General features: G+C 37.4%; 1 protein-coding gene across 4 annotated transcripts in view; it reads right to left on the bottom strand.

Annotated features, from left to right (window-relative positions):
- Positions 1 to 13525, bottom strand: part of htt (huntingtin) — a 30174-nt gene extending 16649 nt beyond the window's left edge. For 2 of the 4 annotated variants that reach the window (XM_043235681.1, XM_043235673.1), the window contains exons 1-28: positions 13108 to 13524; positions 11573 to 11656; positions 11092 to 11212; positions 10926 to 10985; positions 10490 to 10569; positions 10182 to 10320; positions 8937 to 9078; positions 8659 to 8837; positions 8354 to 8558; positions 7634 to 7678; positions 7344 to 7421; positions 6242 to 6612; positions 5098 to 5221; positions 4873 to 4991; positions 4632 to 4743; positions 4362 to 4499; positions 3814 to 3972; positions 3634 to 3731; positions 3381 to 3520; positions 3179 to 3242; positions 2628 to 2728; positions 2402 to 2548; positions 2093 to 2213; positions 1681 to 1826; positions 1326 to 1477; positions 831 to 1033; positions 261 to 384; positions 2 to 126 (exon numbers count right to left, since the gene is read on the bottom strand). In XM_043235681.1, the coding sequence (XP_043091616.1) occupies positions 2 to 126; positions 261 to 384; positions 831 to 1033; positions 1326 to 1477; positions 1681 to 1826; positions 2093 to 2213; positions 2402 to 2548; positions 2628 to 2728; positions 3179 to 3242; positions 3381 to 3520; positions 3634 to 3731; positions 3814 to 3972; positions 4362 to 4499; positions 4632 to 4743; positions 4873 to 4991; positions 5098 to 5221; positions 6242 to 6612; positions 7344 to 7421; positions 7634 to 7678; positions 8354 to 8558; positions 8659 to 8837; positions 8937 to 9078; positions 10182 to 10320; positions 10490 to 10569; positions 10926 to 10985; positions 11092 to 11212; positions 11573 to 11656; positions 13108 to 13205 (3675 nt within the window). In that variant the 5' untranslated portion in view covers positions 13206 to 13524. Of the gene's footprint in view, position 1; positions 127 to 260; positions 385 to 830; positions 1034 to 1325; positions 1478 to 1680; positions 1827 to 2092; positions 2214 to 2401; positions 2549 to 2627; positions 2729 to 3178; positions 3243 to 3380; positions 3521 to 3633; positions 3732 to 3813; positions 3973 to 4361; positions 4500 to 4631; positions 4744 to 4872; positions 4992 to 5097; positions 5222 to 6055; positions 6613 to 7343; positions 7422 to 7633; positions 7679 to 8353; positions 8559 to 8658; positions 8838 to 8936; positions 9079 to 10181; positions 10321 to 10489; positions 10570 to 10925; positions 10986 to 11091; positions 11213 to 11572; positions 11657 to 13107 lie in introns of all 4 variants that reach the window. The other 2 variants (XM_043235665.1, XM_043235691.1) reach the window with 2 other exon arrangements.
- Between the last annotated feature and the right edge of the window lie 7553 nt (positions 13526 to 21078).

Genomic DNA, 21078 nt, shown 5'->3' on the forward strand with positions numbered 1-21078 from the left:
CTTTGTAGTTAGCATGTGTAGCTCTCAGTGCATCATAAAGCTTCAGATAAGGAGGGAGGTGATAAAAGCTGCCCAGAGTCGTGGATTTGTTAACCGCTGGTGTCACTGTGCTGTCCGCTGTTCTGCCTGTATAGAAACAGCACAAGATAGAAGTTAAAAATAAATTAATAATTAATAAAAATACATAATTTTCCTCGCTTACTGCCAGTGGAACTATTCTTATGTATGGTCAGTGGGTGGCACTGCAGGTGTGACAGTACCTGTGTTGGCTTCTCCTTTCTTTGGGCTCATAGGAGTGGTGCTGGGTTCCGTCATCTCCTTCTCTTTACCCTTCCTTCTGATTGGACTAAGAGAAGGAGTGTTGCCCAATGAGGGTAAAGTAGCCTGGAAGGAAAGATTAACAGAAATATCAAAGCTTTTAATAACATTGTAATACACATTAATGATGTGATGTAGGGCTACACAATTAATCGAATTTCTAATCGCAATTGCATTTTATGGAGGCCACAATTATGCAGTCGTTTGAAAAGGCAATAATCGTTCAAAGTCCACTCAAGTTATTAGCATTATAGAAGGTACAGTACTATAGAAAAGCAATAAAAGTTTTTCGGTTTAAATGTTTTAAGCTTATTTATTGTCATATAAAAATATGACACTAAGTTACTGCAAACAATAGTATAAACATCATTCAATTTAAATTGTCAATAAATAAAATCGCAATTACAATGTCAAAAGAATAATTGACAATTGTGATTTTTGTCATAATTGTGCAACCCTAATGTGATGTGAAAGAATTATGATAATCAGGATATGCTGAATACTTTCTTTACCTTGACGGCAGGGCCTGGGGGTGTGTCATCAAGCACATGGGCACAGATGTTGAGGATCTTCAGCAGGTGTGAGAACAGCTGCTCCACCAAAACAACCAGAGAACGGTCGTTCAGGGCAGGCCACGCCTCCTCCACCTTCGAGGGGGTAGGGTTAGTCTCCTCCTCTCCTGCCCACGGGCTCTTCATGCACTTCGGTGCAACGGCTACAAAAGAAGAAAGCAACATTTTAAATACAAATGGGCCTGAATCAAAGTAAAAATAAATAACTAGCTCCAGATTCAAAACATTTATTACCTCATAGGCTGTGTTTATGGGGGCAAATAAGATCTAAATAAGCTAAAACCACCCTTAATCTTTCTATAAACAATTGTATTTTTACTTCTCAAGAGAAGATGGTTTTCAACATTTCTTTAAAATAATAAAAATAAAAATTATGCTCTTCTCAAAAATGACCGCAAACAGCCAAGGCGTGGCTAATCTAATTTAAATAAGTACCAGCAAGAAGGTTCCCAGCCAGTAGTAGAGCAGATTGATGGGCAGAGAGATCAAGAGGGAACCAGGCAGAGGAGATAAGGGACAAAACCATACTGGCCACACCGACTGTTAGAGACCTGCGCACCTCCTCACTTCCACCAGACTGAGAGAGACTACAGAAGAAGAGAACATTTATAAAAGTAAAACAGATAAGATAAAACATTGCACTTACACTGGCAATGGAGATTTGCTTTTTTATATTCTTTATACTAACAATTTGATCAAGACATCAAATACACAAAAGCAGGTTTTATTCTTGCTCCAAAAGAAAGACTTTAATGATGTAATGTTCAGATTTTCCCCAGAAAGCGTGTACCTAAAGGAGCGTCCTCGGCTGCGGTACTGGCTGGAGCGGTTGAGATGAAAGACAGAGGAGCTCACAAAGCCACAATGCCAGCCTGTGCTCCAAGTGCACACTGGGAAGGTGCTGGACAAAAGGCACAGAGCCTCACAACAGCCAAACTAGGCAGATGACATTAAGTACAGAGATTAGATCTTGAATTCAAATGAGATCAGCTGTCTGTACCAACAAACAGAAATGTTATCAACCACAACCCATGGGTCTTTCATTATAATTTTTTTTCTTCCTTGTTTGATTATGGTACTTCATAAGAGATAACTCGGTACTAAATGAAAATAAAAACAATAATATTCTGCTTCCATGGGCTCTTGCTATTTGGAGATGATCTAAAAATATTCTAGACGATTTTTTCTCGGAAGGCACTCACAGTCATGGCTCTGGAAGTGGAGGAGGTGAGGGCGTGGGAGATGGCAGTGATGACCCGAGACAGGTTGTTCTCCACGGTAACATCCGGCGCACTCTGACCCAGATTGTAGCCACGGTATGTTCTGCAGCGAAGCGCATCATATAAATAATTAGATTTAAGCCAAGTACAAAACCATTCAGAACAATACGATCGGTAAGATTCTTAAGAAAGTCTATTATGTTTACAAAGCTGCTGTAAATTATAGTAGTACTGTAAAACATAAGCTGCCATTTAAACCCGTCTTGCAAATGAAGAACGGCTGTAGTGTACCGTGTAATAGTGCTGACGGTGAACTGCGACGGAGGCTGGGTCTCGTGCATCAGCAGCTGCAGGTACACACTGCTCTGATCTCGAGCTATGGCCACAACAGGGTCTGTCTGAGCCTGGTCGCAGTCGTAGAACAACCTGGGCACCAACCTGAGCAGGGAAAGTCAAAAGCGCGGTGCTGTCACGCGCAGTCGAGAGATGAGGAGTCACAGATGAAATGTCTAAATACCTGCCGATGGTGTTTGCTGCCACATGTCTCACACGCGGGTCCTCATCTCCCAGTAGATAAAGCACAACATCATTCAGAACCCTGTCCTGGAGCCGCAACAACTGATAACATGAACAATACATTATTCAAATATAAATTACATACAATAATTGTAAAATATGAATCATAAAATAGAAACTTTATTTTATAATTTAATAATGTAACTGTATAAAATATTATTTATTAAACCACCACTTTCAGGAAGTATACGTTTTGTAGATTTTTGTATATATTTATATAAAAGTATGTGTGTGTGTGTGTTTTACATTACACATGTTGCTAAAGGGGCAATATATAAAATCCTGTAAATTAATAAATGTATTTTTAATGATTGTTTTATATATGTTATTTTTTATACATAAAATCATGAAGTATATTCTTCAAATATGCATCCTTTGTGTTTCATGAACGAAGGTAATGCGAGAACAACGCAAAGCCTGAAATTATTTGAAACAGGATTTAAACCTAATAAATAAACCAGTCATTAAATTGTGTAAAGAGAGACGACATACCCCAGTATAGTGATGCTCTCCTTTGTGCAACTTCTCCGTTTTCCTTTCCAAAAAACTTACTAACCTACCAAACACATAAACAGCAGATAGATTTAATAACTATATGTTTGTAATTTTTTCAAGTTCAGCAGTTTCACAGTCATCCTGATATAGTCTTTTATCACATTTTCCAATACAAGTATGCACATTTGTGTGCACTTACCGGAAATCTATCTCAGCAAGCGTCTCCAAAAGCTCAGTGCGAACCAGCCAATAGGAGCAGTCCTTCAAGGTCAGCAGATCAATGAGTAGCTGCAGGCCAAGTTCACTTTGACTTCCATTGCACAACGCCATGATACAGTGCTGTAGTTGTATAAAAACACAAAATTTATAAACTAAGAGGAAGACAAAAACTTGCATTCTTTTAAATGATCTAAAGGACATGCATTTTTTTTTTTTTTTTTTTTTCTCCTCACCCTAACAGAAGCACAGGCCATTTTACATGTGACTGAAGATTCGTCTTTCAGACTTCGCTGCAGCAGAGGCACAAAGTTTTCGAGTGTCACAGAGCTTCCTGAGAAAACAGTAAGACAGAGATTGTAAAGACGGGCTTCAGAGTCAGATTCATTCGTTCGAGCTGTAGCTGTAGTTCTCACCTGTGATGGAGTGGATCTGGGACAGCCACGTCTCTGTATTGTAGCGAGTCTTGAGCTGGATGGCTTGGATTAAAGCCCCACACAGGATGGCTGTGGCTCCTCTAATCTGAGGATCTCCGTGTTCAATGTACTGCAGTACATCACTGATGTACTGTAGCTCTGTTCACACAAACACAATAAGTTCAGTTATCTATTTTGCTAGCTTCGCCGCATCCTGTCTTATCTTTCAGTGGCAAAGTATTTTCCCTTACAGGATAGATTCTGTTTATTTTTGTTTTCTGATGAATTTTGTTGAGCTCTGCGCCTGAGTCTTTGGCTCGAAAAACGACACATATGTCAAAAAAAAAAAAAAAAAAAAAAAGTAAATACAATGTCATCTAAAGACAAAAAAATTGTCGAACAAAAATACATTTATAAACAAAAAGCAAACAAAAATGAACTAAAACAAAAAAGTAGTAACACTAAAGTAAACCATAAAAAAAAAAATCAAATCCCAAAACAAGCACAAACAGATAACAAAACCATACAGCGTCCAGTGTTTTTCTCACCGTCTGGTTGTTGTCCTTCTAGTGGCTGCAGGTAGAGTTTGTTAAAGAAGGCTTCAGGTAGAAGAGTTGCTGCTGCCCCCACACAGCTGACGGCTAACGCCTTAACGCTCACACGGACCTCATTATCAGGAACCAGCCCTACAACCAACACACACAGACACTAATTATTTAATGGAGAAAGTCACTAAAGTTGAAACAACGAAACACACAAAAGCTATTGTGACAATACAGAGTCAAGCAGCACATGAAAGTAAATATCTGGTTTCCCACCATTTCTTTGGCCAGCGAGCAGAAAAGAGGCAGCCAACAGCCGGACACAGTGCACCAGAGGCTCTTCCTTTGGGTCAGTATAGTGCCCAATATCTCCTTTAATCCTAGATGGCTAAAACACACAGAATCCATGCAAATTATTCAAAGGATGTGCAGTTTAACTACTAGATCTGTGAATCTGTGAAAACTTGAGACTAACAACATTATTCATTTGGACGATGAAGTCTTTGTGCATGTTTACCTTGTTGTCAAGTTCTGCGGGTTCCAGAACCTCTTCCTTTGGTATAAATCGATCCACACTGCTGTCAGACGACTGCCTGTTGTGACCTTTTCCCTCCAGAAGATGGGGCTTACTTAAAGCTGGCGACAAGAGAAAGCAGAACCGTGAGTAATAAACATGCACTTGACACACAAGACCATCAGAGCAGGGTGCATTGCTGAGCAAGCGCACAAAATGAGCATGTACCAAGTGCTGACTGAGAGAAAGGTTCTGGTATTTTGTCAGGTGGTGGAGCTGTGCCCTCCTCCTCCTCATCCTGCAGTGTGCCGATCTGCATCCCTGAGTACTGACTCTCACTGCCGTCCAGCACCTACACACACACACACACACACACACACACACATTACAAATATATTATATTATATTATAAATATATACATACATGCACACTTGCACATATCAGTTTATATACACCTAGAATAAAATAGACAAACCTCACAAACAAGCATAAACATTCACATCAACTCATTCATGCAAATGCACAGACAGAACAGTAACAGTCAGACATGCAGCATCACTTCAGGATCTCAAATATTGCTTGATCACAAATTTCTTTTGGATTATAATATGCATTTCAAGACAATTTGGAACCTCATAACCAAGAGTAGGGTGTTAATCTAATGCCAGCTGCATTACAAAAAAATATTGAGGATTTAACAGCTGGCTCACTACATATTATAAATTTATAATAATATATATATTAAATTGTAATTTTTTTGATTAGGTTTTAGTCACTCTTTTAGTTATGTACTTTTTATTAGTTTTTTTGTTTAGCTTTAATTTATTTTTATTTCAGTTTTATGATTAGGGTTATAATACTAAAACTTAGCTGTCAAATAAGCATTCCTTGTATTCCTATGTATTTAGTTTTTTTTCAACTATCAAAACTTATTTTTAAAAGTTTTAGTTTACAATAAAAACAATTTGAGTTATAAATCAAATGAAGCCCTTAAAACTGGTCTGAGATCAGCCATCAGTGTTGTTAGGACTAGGTTTTTAAATCACTGGTCCAGAATCAGGGAAATAAAAGGTGACTGAACACCTTAGGAAAGAGGGCGTGCGTGTGGGGGTGGAGAAAATGAGGGCCGGGTTCTATCAGGGCTGGGAAGAGCAACAATAGCCTCACCCCCTGTCCTCTGCTGACCTGGTCACTACTGCTAGAGGAAGAGATGGCAGAAAAGGTGGAGGAAGAAGTCGAGGTAGAGGAGGAGGAAGAGGATGGCCTGTAGAGAGATGACTCGCTGTCGGAGTGCGGGTCCGGCCCTTCTGTGGGAGTTGGGGAAGGTGGTGAATAGTTCCGATAGCGTCTGCTGGTTCTGGTGACACTTACGAGCTCGGCGCAGTCTGAAGGCGTCACGGCGGAGTCCGGCCCCTCCGTAGTCGTCTGGGAACTGTCGCTAGGGGGCGACGACGACGACACTGCTCCCGTCGACATCTGGTTGCCTTCGGTTACCAAGTCACCGGACGTGCTGACGACCCCGGCGCCCCCGCTTGAGCTGCGACTTAGCATGTCCTCCTCATCTTCCTCATCTGGAGTATCAGGCCCTACACCCTGCTCTGATGCACTGAGGTCAACGGAGTCTCCCGGCTGCAAGGCATGCTGGGAGGAGCGAGGCTGCTCTGTGATGATGTCAGACGTGCCAAGAGACGAAACGCCTGATGAGGAGGGAGCTTCACTGGAGCTGTCGCCACCAACCGAGGCTTGAAGAACGTGACAGAGCAAAACAAAGCATTAACCCTGCCATACATTACATGCAATGCATTTGTTTGAATTCAAGAAATGCATACAAATTAATATGAACTCATTTGTTTTATTAAGAAAGCCAAATTCATGGCCACAACACTATGGACTACTAAGGTGTTTTGTGTTGCTGTGTGGTTGTTAAGGTGCTCTAGAAAAATTAGAATCCAATTTTGTGGTCAGATACATTTTGTTTGTTTGTTTGTTGTTTTTAAGAAATATCTTATGCTAACCAAGTCTGCATTTATTTAATTAAAACTACAGTAAAACAAAACAACATTAAAGGAGTTTAATATAACTGTTTTTTGGTCAAACATATTGTACAATCTAAATTATTCCTTTAGGGGGTAAAGACAAATTTTCTGCAAACATTACTACAATCTTTAGTGTAATACGACCCTTCATAAAGAATATTATTGGGAAACATTAACATATCTTCATTCATTCATGGTTTTCTACAATTATAAAATTAAATAACTTATAATATTATAAATGTCTATTTGAACTATTATTTAAAAAATAATTTTTAACAATATTTTATATAACATTATTAATCTATAATGTTTCCAATCCCTTTATCTAGTTATCTAGTGTCTAGTTTATGAGATATTAAAGATTTAAAAAGGTTTTTCTTCATCTATCGGGAGATAGAAAGTCCTAAAATGTAACAGTACTCCTCCCCTCAACTTACCAGAGAACGATTCGGTGGTGACCTCTGCCCTCTCAGGGTCATCCTCCAAACCCTCTTCTTCACCTGACAACAGCTTACCTGAGACAAGCGCAACATACAAGGCTTATCATTACAACAGAACAAACATTTTACTAATTAAAACAGCATTCTAACTTTCTTTAACAGCCTAAAACTCCAACAGCGCATTCAGTATCAAAACTGCTCTACTAACATGCCACAGACAGCCCTCGAAACAAACACAGGAACGTGTAAGTAGGTTAGACGCAAAAGAAGGGCAGTCAAGAAGTCACCTTTCTGCTTCCTGAGGAGTAGAGGGCTGCATGTTGACCCACCCGCTGTATGCAGGAAACAGGAAATGAAGAGAGCAGAAAAAAGCCAAAAATTCATTTTGAGGGTTAGAGAACGGAAGAAGCAGAGGATAAAAATCACATGCATAGTGAAATTTTTGCAGTGCTGTAGTTACAGAGTAATGTTTAGTTGTCAAACAGAATAAGCATTATTAAGAAGCAGTGTGGGAAATAAGAGCTGAGTTTTAAGAAGACTTGTCATTAGTGAGTAAAAGACTAGAATTAAAATGAAAAAAAGAGCTTTAACCGTTTAACAAATTCAGTTAACAAATCTAAAAATGACAGATTACTCCTCAAATGGAGGCTGACCGAGAGTTTTAAGAAATAAATGGTTAATCAGCAAAATACATTTTATTAGGTAATCATGCTTTCATTTTCTGCACATTGCAATTTTTTCCCATTAAGGGATGGTTTTCATTCATATTACTGATTCTAAAAAAAAATCGTTCGATTGATCTGTTATTGACGAAAGTTCAGTTATCGTTATCAGCCACTATCAGTTATAATCTACAGTCAGTCAATCTCTCCTTTTAGAAGTCCCTTTCATACCCAACACAAGCCTCCCCTCCCTTGCAAGACGTTGAAAAGGAGACGACTGACCAAACTATTACAGCATGACCACTAATGGGCTAAATGCAAAAGAACAGACTAAGCTATATTTACCAATAAGTTCGAGAATGCTGCCACTGCGTGCGCGGCTCTCGGCCTCTTCTCTGAAGACACTGGTGTGTGATATTTTGCCACGTGTGATGAGAGCGTTCAGGAGCTCAGGGGGAGGAGTGCGAAACACCTGCTGAAGAAGCTCCAGAGACGCCATCACCACATTATGATCCCAGTGCTGCGTGTAGTGCAGGGTCAGTTCATAGACCTAAGAACAGAGTTTACACACAATGAAACGCAACAACATAGTAAAAACTCAGACTGTTTGCTATAACACCAAACCAGAAGAATACAATCGGCTCTGGTACCTGAATGAGCTGCTCAGGTGTAGGGGTGACGTCAGCCTCTTTACGAACGAGCCCAAAGCTGCCCTTCAGACTGGTGTTGGGAGCCTGCTGCTGAAGAAGAGGCATCAGGTAGCGCAATGTCAGTAATACACCCAGAATCAGGTGACTGGAATGTTCCTCATCCACCGGCACTACCAAACCTGAGAGAAAGAAAACAGGAAGATGAATGAAGACTCCCGAAACACACCGTTTTGACCCAGTTTTGCCAGCGTATGAGTCTCAGAAAGTGAGCGTCCTACCCAGCAGCACGTTGAGGAGCCAGGTGTAGAAGTAGTGTGTTCTGCGTGAGTGCTGACAGACACTGACAGCCGAGCTGGCCGCTGTTCGGCGAATAGTGGGAGAACTGGACTTTAGATTGGCAACAAAGGCCTTCAGCAGCATCTACACACACATTCACAGAGTGAAATCATAAGTGCCACGTTCACAGTGATTGCGTTAAGAATCATTTATAGAATATGAGAGTAAACTGAACAGAAAGGGGAATTGTGAAATCATATTCTTTCACTTGCTTTATGAATTATAATACTTATTGTTTTCCATTTTGTAAGAAAAAGTATAGGAACATTATTAGTGTGAATTAGTGATCCCTCTTCTGCAACATATCGTGTAAATACAGATACAATCTAAAAAGGTACATTTAAAAGGACAAATTTTCTTTAGAAATTCATATTTCTTAGGGTATTGTGGTTTTCATGAAATTATTAAGCAGCAAAACTCTTTTCAGAATAAAATCATTTTAAAAATCTGCATATTAGAAGGATATCTAAAGGATCACATAACACTGAAGATTTAATATAAACTGCATTTTCACAATATATTAGAGTTCTACTGAATTTTTTTGCAGCATTGTTGACCATAAAAGACTTTCAAAAACATAAAAAATGTTGTGTATTTTGACTATTCTTTAAACTGTTAGCCGATTAAGCACTCCTGGAGTATTTGCATAACTACACAAATTTGTCCTCGTCTCCTGTCTTCCCAAAGACCTTCACTTGTCCTTGTATGTGAAATGAGTGTATTAATGACTTTAGCTGGATTTAGACATAAGAAAACAGCACTAAACTGACAAATCTCTGGTATCTTTAAATGTAAATGTGTTCTTGGCAAGGGAACAGGCTCTTTCCGTCTCCTACTGATGTGAAGGAGAGGAGGCTCATGGATAATTAAATCCAGTCTGACTGAGTCACATTCCATATTGAGAAGATGATGTCACCGGCACTGTGCATTCACGGCTTCAGACAGTGAGAGCAGATAACGGTGTGAGAAATCCTGCACTGAGGTGCCAAATCACAGAATCCAGGCCAGGGGGCATGGTTAATATTTGGGTGGCGTGACATTTGAGTCAAAAGATATCCACATGAAAATCAGCTGATGTGATTCTTTGAAGCAATGCGCTCTTTTAAAATTGCGACAAGCATTCAGCTAAACAATTAACGGTTCACAGTGGTTTCCTTTTTACTGAACTCACGGACCGCAGTCATTACCTTGATCTCTCCATCATTGGCGAAGTGTCCCAGGGCAGCCATGATTTTAGGAATTGAAGAAGAAAGTGTTTCCTGCACAGTCTCCTCCTGACGTTTAGTGATCCGTGTCAGACACGGCAGTAGATTCACAAGGTACGGCCTAAGGAGCGAAAAACCAACGTGATAGAAGAGGATTCACGCGCGTTTGCTGATTATAACAATGAGAAGCATTGATTTTCATTTTCTAAATCACCCAAACCCAAGATCAGTTTCACTTCCAGAGCAGAGCAGACCAACAGAAGTACTTGACTTTAAGTCAATAAGCATACCTGCACTTCTGAGGACGCACGAGGTGAGCAAGCTCAGCAAACCTCCACAAGGCTGCCCGCAGACTCCGAGAGGCAGCATTCTGTGAAAAAAAACAGAGTAGGGCTTTACCAACGATCTGAACATTTCCCTAGAGAAAAAAAAAGACCCCTGCACCTACTAAAACTATACCGTATGCCATCTCCAAAAATCACTCTCTCCAAAAAAAAACAATAAAGAATGTTTGTACAAAGAACAAATGAATCGCAGACCAACTGTTAAATTGCACCCAAAGAAAAACTAAAAATATAACCAATCGGACACTGTATTCCTTGTGCTCAGAATCCTATACCAAAGTTCCATGACTGAACTCTCTTTCTCACACATATACACATACATCAAATGTAAAAAAAAACAAATAAAATACAAATCGCATAAAAAGAATGCAATGTAATTCACCTTTTTAATCTCTTTGTACAGTTCAAGCTGCAGCCTAGGCAAGTTGGAATCCATCAATGCCTGCAAGAAATTATATTACGATATATTGTCACTGTAATTACCATTAGTCTAAAAATATATCTTAGTCTAAAGTATATCTGAGATATACAAAGTGTACATGACTTACTTTGATGATTTTGTTGAGGCACTCATCTGCCACCATCCTGACGTCAGACTCCTTGTCGTCGCTGCACAACAAGAACATTTCCATCGCAATTCCGAGAAGTTTCTGGAACTCTGGAGATGTCCTGATAAAGTCACAGTGACAATTTTCAAATTAGCAGCAGCCCAGATGAAATGGCTTTTTAAAAGTTTAAAGTAATCTTCCATTTTTCTGCCACTGTTTTCCCAAACAGACGTATTTTGTATTCAAGCGTGGTCGAGCTGAGCGAATTTCAAGTGTGCTGGCAGTCGCATTCAAATTTGCTAGGCTACTTGTAAAAATTCTGTTTTTTTTTCCATCTTGAATACCTTCACTGAATTTGCATTGTAAGGATGAAAAAGCCAGCCTAGCCTCAGCACTAACAGGCTTTTGTCAATGACTCATAAGACGTGACCAAATCTGATTATCCTTAATCTGATGTGTCCGTCCATTGACTATCGCATACCTCAGCGACTGTGCCACGATGTTTTCACATATCGTCAGGCAATGAGTCACTCTGTCCTTTTTGGTTGTAGCAAGGTCTTTTTTTCTGTAAAATAAACAAAACAAAAAAACAACATTACTCTGAATGTTACGAAAACAAACATAAACTGAATTTGCAATATTGGATTAAACACTTGAATAACATCTCCAACAGATATTTTCTTGGTAGACATACACAAGAGCTGCTAATATTCAACTCAACCGAGTAGAAGCATTGGATAAAGTTGCAAATCTGACATTAATCTGTAAAGACAGTGAGTACATTATATTGTGCCACAGCAGTCAGCCAGATACTGTTTATGGTCCAATACTGATTACCTAAATCCATTAGGTTAATGTAATCTTGCTAACAATGCAGCAACAAAGCTGTTCTTCTGGACCACAGCACATGTAACATCGGTGATCGTCAACAAATCTGCATTTATTTAAACAAAACCAAATGACTTCAGCAGATGAGCGCTCAAACTTGAAAAACTAAATATGCGATAGGTCATCTATTACAGTGGTTGACACATGATCACTTAGAGGCTTGGCATACAGGAATAGAAATAGAACATTAATTCATGTATTTTCTAATAAACTAATGCAAAGTCAACTATTTAAACACTGCTGTTGTCCTAAATGAGGAAATTGCTTTATTTATTTACACAGTTCCTTTTCAGTGTATATGTATGGTAATCATTTACAGTTAATTATTTACAGTGTGTTTATGCTATATATGGTTTAAAAAGTTCTTTTAATTTTTTTTTATAAAAATTATATCAACACACTTAACAAAAACTAGTGTGTATATATATATATATATATATATATATATATATATATATATATATATATATATATATATATATATATATACACACACATACACATACACACACACACACACATACATATACAAAGAAAATTGCACCAGAAAACAAAAATGGCATTTTATAGGCATGTAAAATAAGATTTAGCAAGATTTTGAGTATGACTGTGATGATGATTCAATACATGCAGCTGAAAATTGGGTTGAGGTCAACTGTCAATGTGTATTAAACATATCTGACACATATTTTTTAGTATCTCGTTGTATTAAGTCAAGCTGACTCCCATGCAAGGAAAACACGATTTGTAAGATGATGAGAACAGATTAATAGAAAATAGCTACTTAATTTACACACAAACATTTCCCAGTACGTGTTTTGGTTCAGCGATCAAGCATTGTGGCGCTATTTCTTGCTTTCCTTATATGCAACAGCTTTCTCCTGGGCTTTCTAGGCTGTTTTCTGCGACACTGACGCAGAATCAAACAAGGCTGTGTGACACTTCTAACTTCATGTGATTTCAAGCCCAAGACAACAACAATCACCAGCTTTATACGAGAAAACACACAGCCCTCGTGCATGTGATGACAGCATTACTATAGCGACTGTGTCAGGTGATGTCAGCACCCTGATGATGATGATGATGATGATGATGATGAAGAAGCATAAAGATGAGCTCAGCACTCACTGTTTCTGAACGAGCTCCTCGGCCGACAGCGGGCCTTGCTGCTGCTGGAATGATTTGAGCGACTCGAACGCCTTCATCAGCTTCTCCATGGTGGCCATTTTATTAGAAGCGCTGGTCTAGATGGAGTCTGACCCGAGAGCTGGTAATATTTACAAACTCAGCGCCGCAGCCAGTGTAAGAGCTCTGCTGTCGAGCGCTGTGCAGAACGCCGAAGGGAAGCTGAAGCCGTCGTCGAGATCGGACGCTGCTTACAGTGGCCAAAACCCCCTCAAATCCGATCTAATTTCCACACACCATCCGATTACGAGCGATATTTAAACCAAACATTCAGAAGGTAGTTGAAAACATGTCCAGTTCTGAAAGCCATCTTAAAGCAGGGTTAGGAGAGCAACGGTTCTGCTGTATTTCCGGGTTAATAAAACCCCCGTCAAAATTAAAGTCCTCTTTGTCATAATAAAATCGACGACGTTTATCTGTATCCCTGGCCAGATCAATTGCTAATCTTAGATCTGACTTGCTTACAATCACTGCTGTATGCAAAATGTATGTTAAAAAGCAAAACTTTACACGTAGTTATTTGTCTTTTTTATATTTCCATTAAAACGTTGTTTTATCAGCAAAAACCATCTTTTAATATTATTATTGTTTGAATGCAAAGCAACAAAACATGTAGCCCAATGTAGAAATATTTAGCAATTATCTCTGAAAACTGTATATTGTTCATAGGAAGAGCTAGACAGCAGACTGATGAGTCTGAATTAGGGGTTAAAATACAAGAAAATATAATATAGAGATGTGTAATTAAGCAGGTGTGATGTTGTAATTTCATGTGAATACTTCTTTATTTATTAATAAAAACAAAATCTGACAAAAAAAAAAAAAAAAAAAAAAAATAATAACACATGATTTTGAATGTTCTCTCAATTAAATATGTCAGATTAAAAAGAGGCATAGTATTCTCTTGGAAAAGTCATGTATAATGCTTTCATGTCTTAAAAAATATGCATTTAATAATTATATTCACATAATTATTATTTTTTTCTTTACATGAAAAGTCGTTCCGGTTTTCTTGTCTTGGTTGGCAAGTTAAAATCTCTACACAATCTTCAAATCCGATTACATCATTAGGTTCTCTTGTTGTTTTAATTAGAAGAAATCTCTGTAAACATTGTAAAACATTAGCAAAAAATTATCATTGATAATAGGTATTTAAAACTACTACTTGTCTACAGTGTTTTTATTTCACATTAAACAAACTCACTACATCATAGACCAACATATAATAATTAACTGAATAATAATTAACAAAATAACTTGCCAATGAAGTGGATGCATTTGAATTTGTTTTTGCTGCTATTAGAAAACAATAATCATGACCTTCACAACTGTCTTGGTCAAAAATGTTGTTTATTTATCTTTGTTTTCAATATATACATTTCACAGTGATCAGAATCCACTGTTCGTGTTTTTTCCACACAGAACATATTACTTTGTCTTTTTTAAGTTTTACAAAAAAAAAGAAGATTACAATTGCAATAATTTCCAACAGCAAGCAGATATTTATTACAGACATCTCACAATGTTGTTCGATCCCAACCCCATGCCTCTCTGCTCCTTAAAAATCAGAAATTAAATAAACATTAAAGCTTCAATAAATATTTGTTTCGTTTTCTTATTTTCCATTTATTTGTTCTCTAAGCTTTGAAAAGCACAATATATCTTTGATTTTGCCTTCGTTGTACATTTTGACTAATGGAGAAATTAATACAGCGACCAAACTAAATGACAGCAGCAATGGAAATGCATTGCAAATGTATGTACGCTTACTCATTTTAGCTATGCGCATAAAATAAGCTATTACTTGAGGAACATAACAAACCAGGATGGACGCTAAACTGTTTGAGATGATTCTGAAGGCCTTCTTTTTCTGCTGGTTCTCAACATCTCTGCCTCTGACGGTTATTGTGTCATTGTGTCTGTCTTTTCTTGCCATCTCTACATTTGTTCGTTCACCTGGTCCTGGGCGCTTTAGAGCATAAAGGACTGAAGCGCAGCAAAATGAGATTATTATAACTGCAATGCAAAAAACCAAAAAGAATACGTGATCTGGGAAATATTCTATTCCAATGAAAACGAGCCTCGTGCTGTTGGTCGCTCCGATCAGCCAAGCTGCTGCTGCCGATGCGATCCTGTACTGGGTGCCCTTATATCTCAGGAATGTTACTGGATGAATCACTGCCATGTAATGGTCAAAGCACATGCAGATCTGAAGCAGAGGCCTCACTGTCCAACAGAGACCAATGAAAAATACAACCAAACGATCACCTGGCACGGTAGGATAATTGGTAATAAATGTGTCGATAATGCAGTGGATGCAAAAAATCAGCTCCACCATATTAATATTCAATTGAAAGACTGTGTTTGGTTTGATGTTCCCATGAATAAGCACCCAAAGGCTCCAGCAATGGATCGGCGTTCCCACAGCGAACAACAAGACTAAGGAAACTAAAACGGCAAGGCTGCCGATGTTTCCCTTACAAATACAGACCCACATTACCGACTCGTCGAATACAGAAAGTGTATAATTGATTTGGAGGGATGAATTGCACATGGTTGTACGGAGCTGGGGGAAAAAAAGAAACAAATGAATCGGAACAAGTCTGCAGAAAGCACGTTATATAATAGCAAGACTGAAAAAATAATTGAGAAATCATTGAAAAAATAGTCATACCTGAAATTATAACTGTCTCCAGCGGTAAAAAAGTACCAAAAGTGCCTCATCCACCATGTTTCACCCATTTATATAGAAGTATAATTGCAGCTGTCAACTCCCATTTTGTTTGCATATTGTCACTGTTTTTTAACTTATGTCATTGGCATGTGCTTATGAATATCAACAACTGGAAAAGAGCAATTATCACTCTTGGTGATTATAACCTATATGTCTGTATGGCATTTTCTGCAATGTCTTACTCTATATTCTTTAAATAATAAGCACTTTTTGTGATCACTGTTTAATGCAAAATTGAACACCAAGTTAGTTATATGCAATTGGCTAAGCCTTAAAGATGTGTAAATTATTATTATTAAAAGATTAAATGTAAAAATTTTATTTGAAAATGTAATAATCACAAAATGCCTGTGATTTCCTCTCTATGCAAATTTAATTTCAAAAGTACATCCAATGAATGTATCCTAGGCGTCTCATGACAGAGTCATTGCAATAATTATATAACATGAACAGTCTTATGCAGAGATGAACAAGAAGGAGATGAACAGATGAACAAGAAGGAGAAACACAAAGAAAGATGGGAGTCCGTAGAAGTATGCAAATAGTGGAAGGCAGGTAAAAGGGTAAAAGGGTAATTAATCCTTATGGTAACAGTATTAGTCTGTTTGCTGAAAAGTGAAAATACATTTTTAAAACTCCAGGCCAATTCTTACTCATGTACCCTAGTGCTTCTGTTAACTTTGAGACTTAAACTAGTTCAGATAGCTTCATTTAATAAATAAAATTTAGTTATATTTCAGTTTTTTTGTTTGTTTGTTTGTTTTTTGACAAATGCTATGAACTTAAAATAAAAATAATACCTCACTCAACATGCTTCATATGTTTGTCAGCAACTATATGAAAATTGCTCCTATTGTTTTAGCTCGTGTAATTTATGTCTGTTGATGAGTGATAATTTCAACATTATTTGAAATCCAAACAAATTTCGGTGCAGTATTTGAATAGAAAATTCTGACCTTGTAGGATGTTATTGTAGAGAGGCATGTTTTAATTTTGAGCTTTGCATGTTTTTGCCAGGTGTTTCGGCAGGTGAGCATCTGAAAGCAACTTATCATAAGGTCTCTGTAAAATAAAATGCTAAGATTTGCAAAGAAGCCTCATTCATTCAATGGGGGAAATAAATACAGTGCTAATAGTAAAATGTGCCATTTGTTTTCGACTTATTGACATATTTGTTGGTTGCTTTTATTTAATAATTTAAAACTAAATATAAATTCAAGCCTCTGTATAGATTTTGCTATAATCCATATAATTACATATCATTTTCCATTGTAAAACAACATGGGGAACATCTTTTTTTTTTAAAATATATATTTATTTTATTAAAATGCACAAAAGACGCATACTAATAGGTCAAAAAGATTAATTATGAGCTGAGCACACACAGACATTACACTGTAAACTTTGTCACATCCCTTTTAACTCAAATGAAATAATATTTAAACCTCTATTAGATTTTCTGGAGGGCCATTTGCATACAGATGACATCTTTGTCAAAATAATGATCTCTGTTCACAATGATCCATGAAAACAGTATTTTGTATGCCAGGCCAGCAGTTGGCGATATCATGAAGAAACTATGTGTCTGTTCACGCACAAAGAATGAAAGAATGCACATGACCTCACAATTTTCACAATGTTTTGGTTTACACAGACACATTAATTATAATGTTTTTACAAAAACTTTTAAACACATTTTCAAAGGTTTGCATTTTCAGCCTTCTAAGATGCTGTCCTCGTGTAAATGAATGTCCAAAACACATGAAAGGTTTTGTTGGTTAAAAACAGCGTCAGTTAAATATCCACTGAGCTTTTAAAAGCACATGATGTGTTTCAGATACATTCTGAATAATGGTGAAATTACTACAGTAATTACAGTCATGGACAGAATAGGTGGGACAACTTTACATAAAAATATGCGTGTACTGACTATATCAGCTATGCACATGAAATAAGTTACTCCCAGAGGAAAATAACAAACTAGGATAGACACTAAAATATGGGAGATGATTCTGAAGGCCTTTCTTTTCTGCTGGTTCTCAACGGTCCTGCACCTGTTGGTTTTGTTGTTTCTGTCTTTCTCTGTCATATCTATATTATTTCGATCTCCTGGTCCTGGGCGCACCAGGGCACAAAGGACAGAGACGCAGCAAAATGAGGTTGTTATCACTGCAATACAAAAAACCAAAAAGTATACATGATCTCGAAAAAAGTTCATCTTCATAGAAACGAGTCTTAAGCTGTTGCCCACTGCAATCATCCAAGCTGCCGCTGCCGATGCGATCCTGTACCGGATGGCCTTAAATCTCAGGAATGTTACTGGATGAATCACTGCCAAATATTGTTCAATGCACATGCACATCTGGATCAGTGGTCTGAAAGTCCAGCTGAGGCCAATGAGAAAGTTAGACAAGTTGTAGCTCACTGTTGTTGAATATTTGAAATCTATGAAGTCTGCAAAGCACTGGATGCAAAAAATTAGCTCCAGTATGGTGATGTTCAGGGGAAAAACCATATTTGGTTTAAAGTTTTCTCTGAAAAACACCCAGAGTGACCAGCAATGGATCGGCGTTCCCACAATGAAGCCCAGCACTGAAGTGAAAACAAAGACAACAGGGCCAAAATGATTCTGACACCTGCAGAACCAACTTACATCCTCAGTGATAATTACGATTGAATCGTTGATAATGAATGAAGAATTGCACATGGTCGTACAAAACTGAGGACACAGAAAATTATTTTATTAGCAGCAAATATTAGTTTAAATGATCAGCACTTCATATACAGTAACGCTGATGGACTTACTTCTCAATCAAGTCTTATGATACATCTTGCAATATGCGTGTCATTTTACTCCTAAATGTAGTAACTTGATTAAAGAGATTGTCATACCTGGATTGATGGTAAGTTAGAATTGTTATATCTGATGCCACCAGCAACAACCACCAAAAGTACCTCATTCACTTTGCTTCATCTGTTGATGGGAAACTAAAAATATACCTGTGCTCACTCTTGTTTTGTTTGCATACAGTATAGGTCCACACTTGTCAGTGTTTGGGATTGACACCCACAATTACTTAGGTGTGAGTCTCAAAACTCAAATTACAATATAAGGTTTGTAAACTGTCTGTATGGATGTGTAATAGAGTCAATCCATAATCTATTTGCAACTATCACCTATAACCATAGTAAGAGTGACTAAAGTAAATATCAGAGATGATGATGCCCATAACTGCACAGAATTTTGATGTTATATTGGACATGACAAAAGTCAACTAAGACACTATTTTATAAGTCATACTTTAAAGGGTAGAGTTCACCTAAACATTAAAATTGCAATCAATTACTCACCTTCATGTCGTTCCAAATCTGTAAGAGCTGTGTTTGTCTTAGAAACACAAATGAAGATATTTTTGAGGAAATCCGAGAGCTTTCTGACGCTGTATACCTAGTAAGGTTACTACCACGGTCAAGGCCCTAGAAGGTAGTAAGGGTATCAGATGGATAAAGTTCTAGCCTTAATTCAAGCCTATGTATTGCAAGCTGTTGTGTGAGCGGCATTTTGAGGCTCACACTAATTAGCAAATGCGATTTTGAATCCAAAACACTGATAGTTTGAAGACAACCATAGATTGTGTTTTTGCTGTGTGAATGTGTGGGTGGAGGAGCGCTCAGGACCTGCAATGAATGATGCTGGTGCTACGTTTACATTGTCAGTTTTGAATTGACAACCGACATTTACTTACGCATGAATTGGGAAATATTCGGTTCAGACATCAGCTTACAGTAGCAACGTTAATATTGTCTATACCGAAATGCAACAGAAACCAGTCAATATTGTTTCACCAGCACTTACAGCGACAGTGACAAAAGTAATATCAAAGATGGCAACGTGCATAAAAATAAACATTTTAACATGACAGGACATCATCTGTCAAACCTCCATTAACCAGTCTGCTTTTATATTTGGGTGTATAACTTAAATATCAAATACTTTAAATCAAATATAAGTGCATAGAGCTATTAAAGTAAAGCTACAGAAGCATGTCATCCATTATGTTACATCTGTTCATCCGGATCTGTGTTCACCCATTTTACGTTTGCAATGTTGTACCTGTTGTTTTAGTTCATTTCATTTATGTGTGCAGCATATTTACAGCTGTTCAAACAAATCTCACAAGATTTTTTTATTTGAATAGAACGTCATAGTGTGCTGTTAAAAAAAAAAATGCTTGCACTCAAGTCGATGGTCTTTGTAGACAGATATTGGAAGTCATTCAGCATGCAAACACACAAAAGGTTTTCAATAGCAATTACATTCAAATCAAATTTATAAAGAAAAAACAAATCAATTAAATCACCAAGGAATTTGTAGATTTTTAGTGGCCTGAAAACATGCTCAGACAAATATTTTAGTAGTATTTTACAAAAACATAAAAAAAATTTTGAGCTAAAAAAAAGGTTTCCTTATAGGCTTATAGCTGGTTCAACTTTGTAAAATGAATGTTTGCAGTTGTTTGTGCAATTCATTGTCCCCAGATGTTGGCAGGGTATGGTAGACATCAAAAAAGTTGTGCTAAAAATCTATTTATTTGCAAAACTTCAAAAACTTTTTACAGTTGGCTGTGTTAAATGCTATGAATAAATTATAGCACTATAAAGTGATTAAACATATCTTCAATTTGCAACAACATAGGTAAATTCTTTTGTAAAACACTGTATATTTTAAACAAATAGCAAAATCAGCATGGTCTGTTTTATTAATTTATTAGTGACATGCAAACACTGCCTCAAAGGGTTTTCTGCCATAATTAAGTACACATTTAAGCAAGGAGAGTGAAGATGTGGCTTCCGGTCAGGGTTTAACTTAGGACCTTCATAAAGCCCAGAAACAGCCCCAAAAGTAGAGTGCACTGTTATATTCATCACATGTTCTATATAAATACTGTACACTTTAAATCAGATTTGCACAAATCCGTCTCATGCAAATGACTGAATAAAACATTTGTATTACAATTCTGTTCTAATATCACATCACTTATAAGAAATTGAGAACTTAATCATCTCTGAAGCTCTAATTTTATTTCACTTCATATTATTTTTCACTATTCTTTCTTTAAAAAGCACATTATGTGCCTCAGGTGGCCTTCGCTGTACATCCTTACTAATGGCGAAAATAA

This window comes from Puntigrus tetrazona, chromosome 1 (genome assembly GCF_018831695.1).
Source record: "Puntigrus tetrazona isolate hp1 chromosome 1, ASM1883169v1, whole genome shotgun sequence".
Lineage (NCBI taxonomy): Eukaryota > Metazoa > Chordata > Actinopteri > Cypriniformes > Cyprinidae > Puntigrus > Puntigrus tetrazona.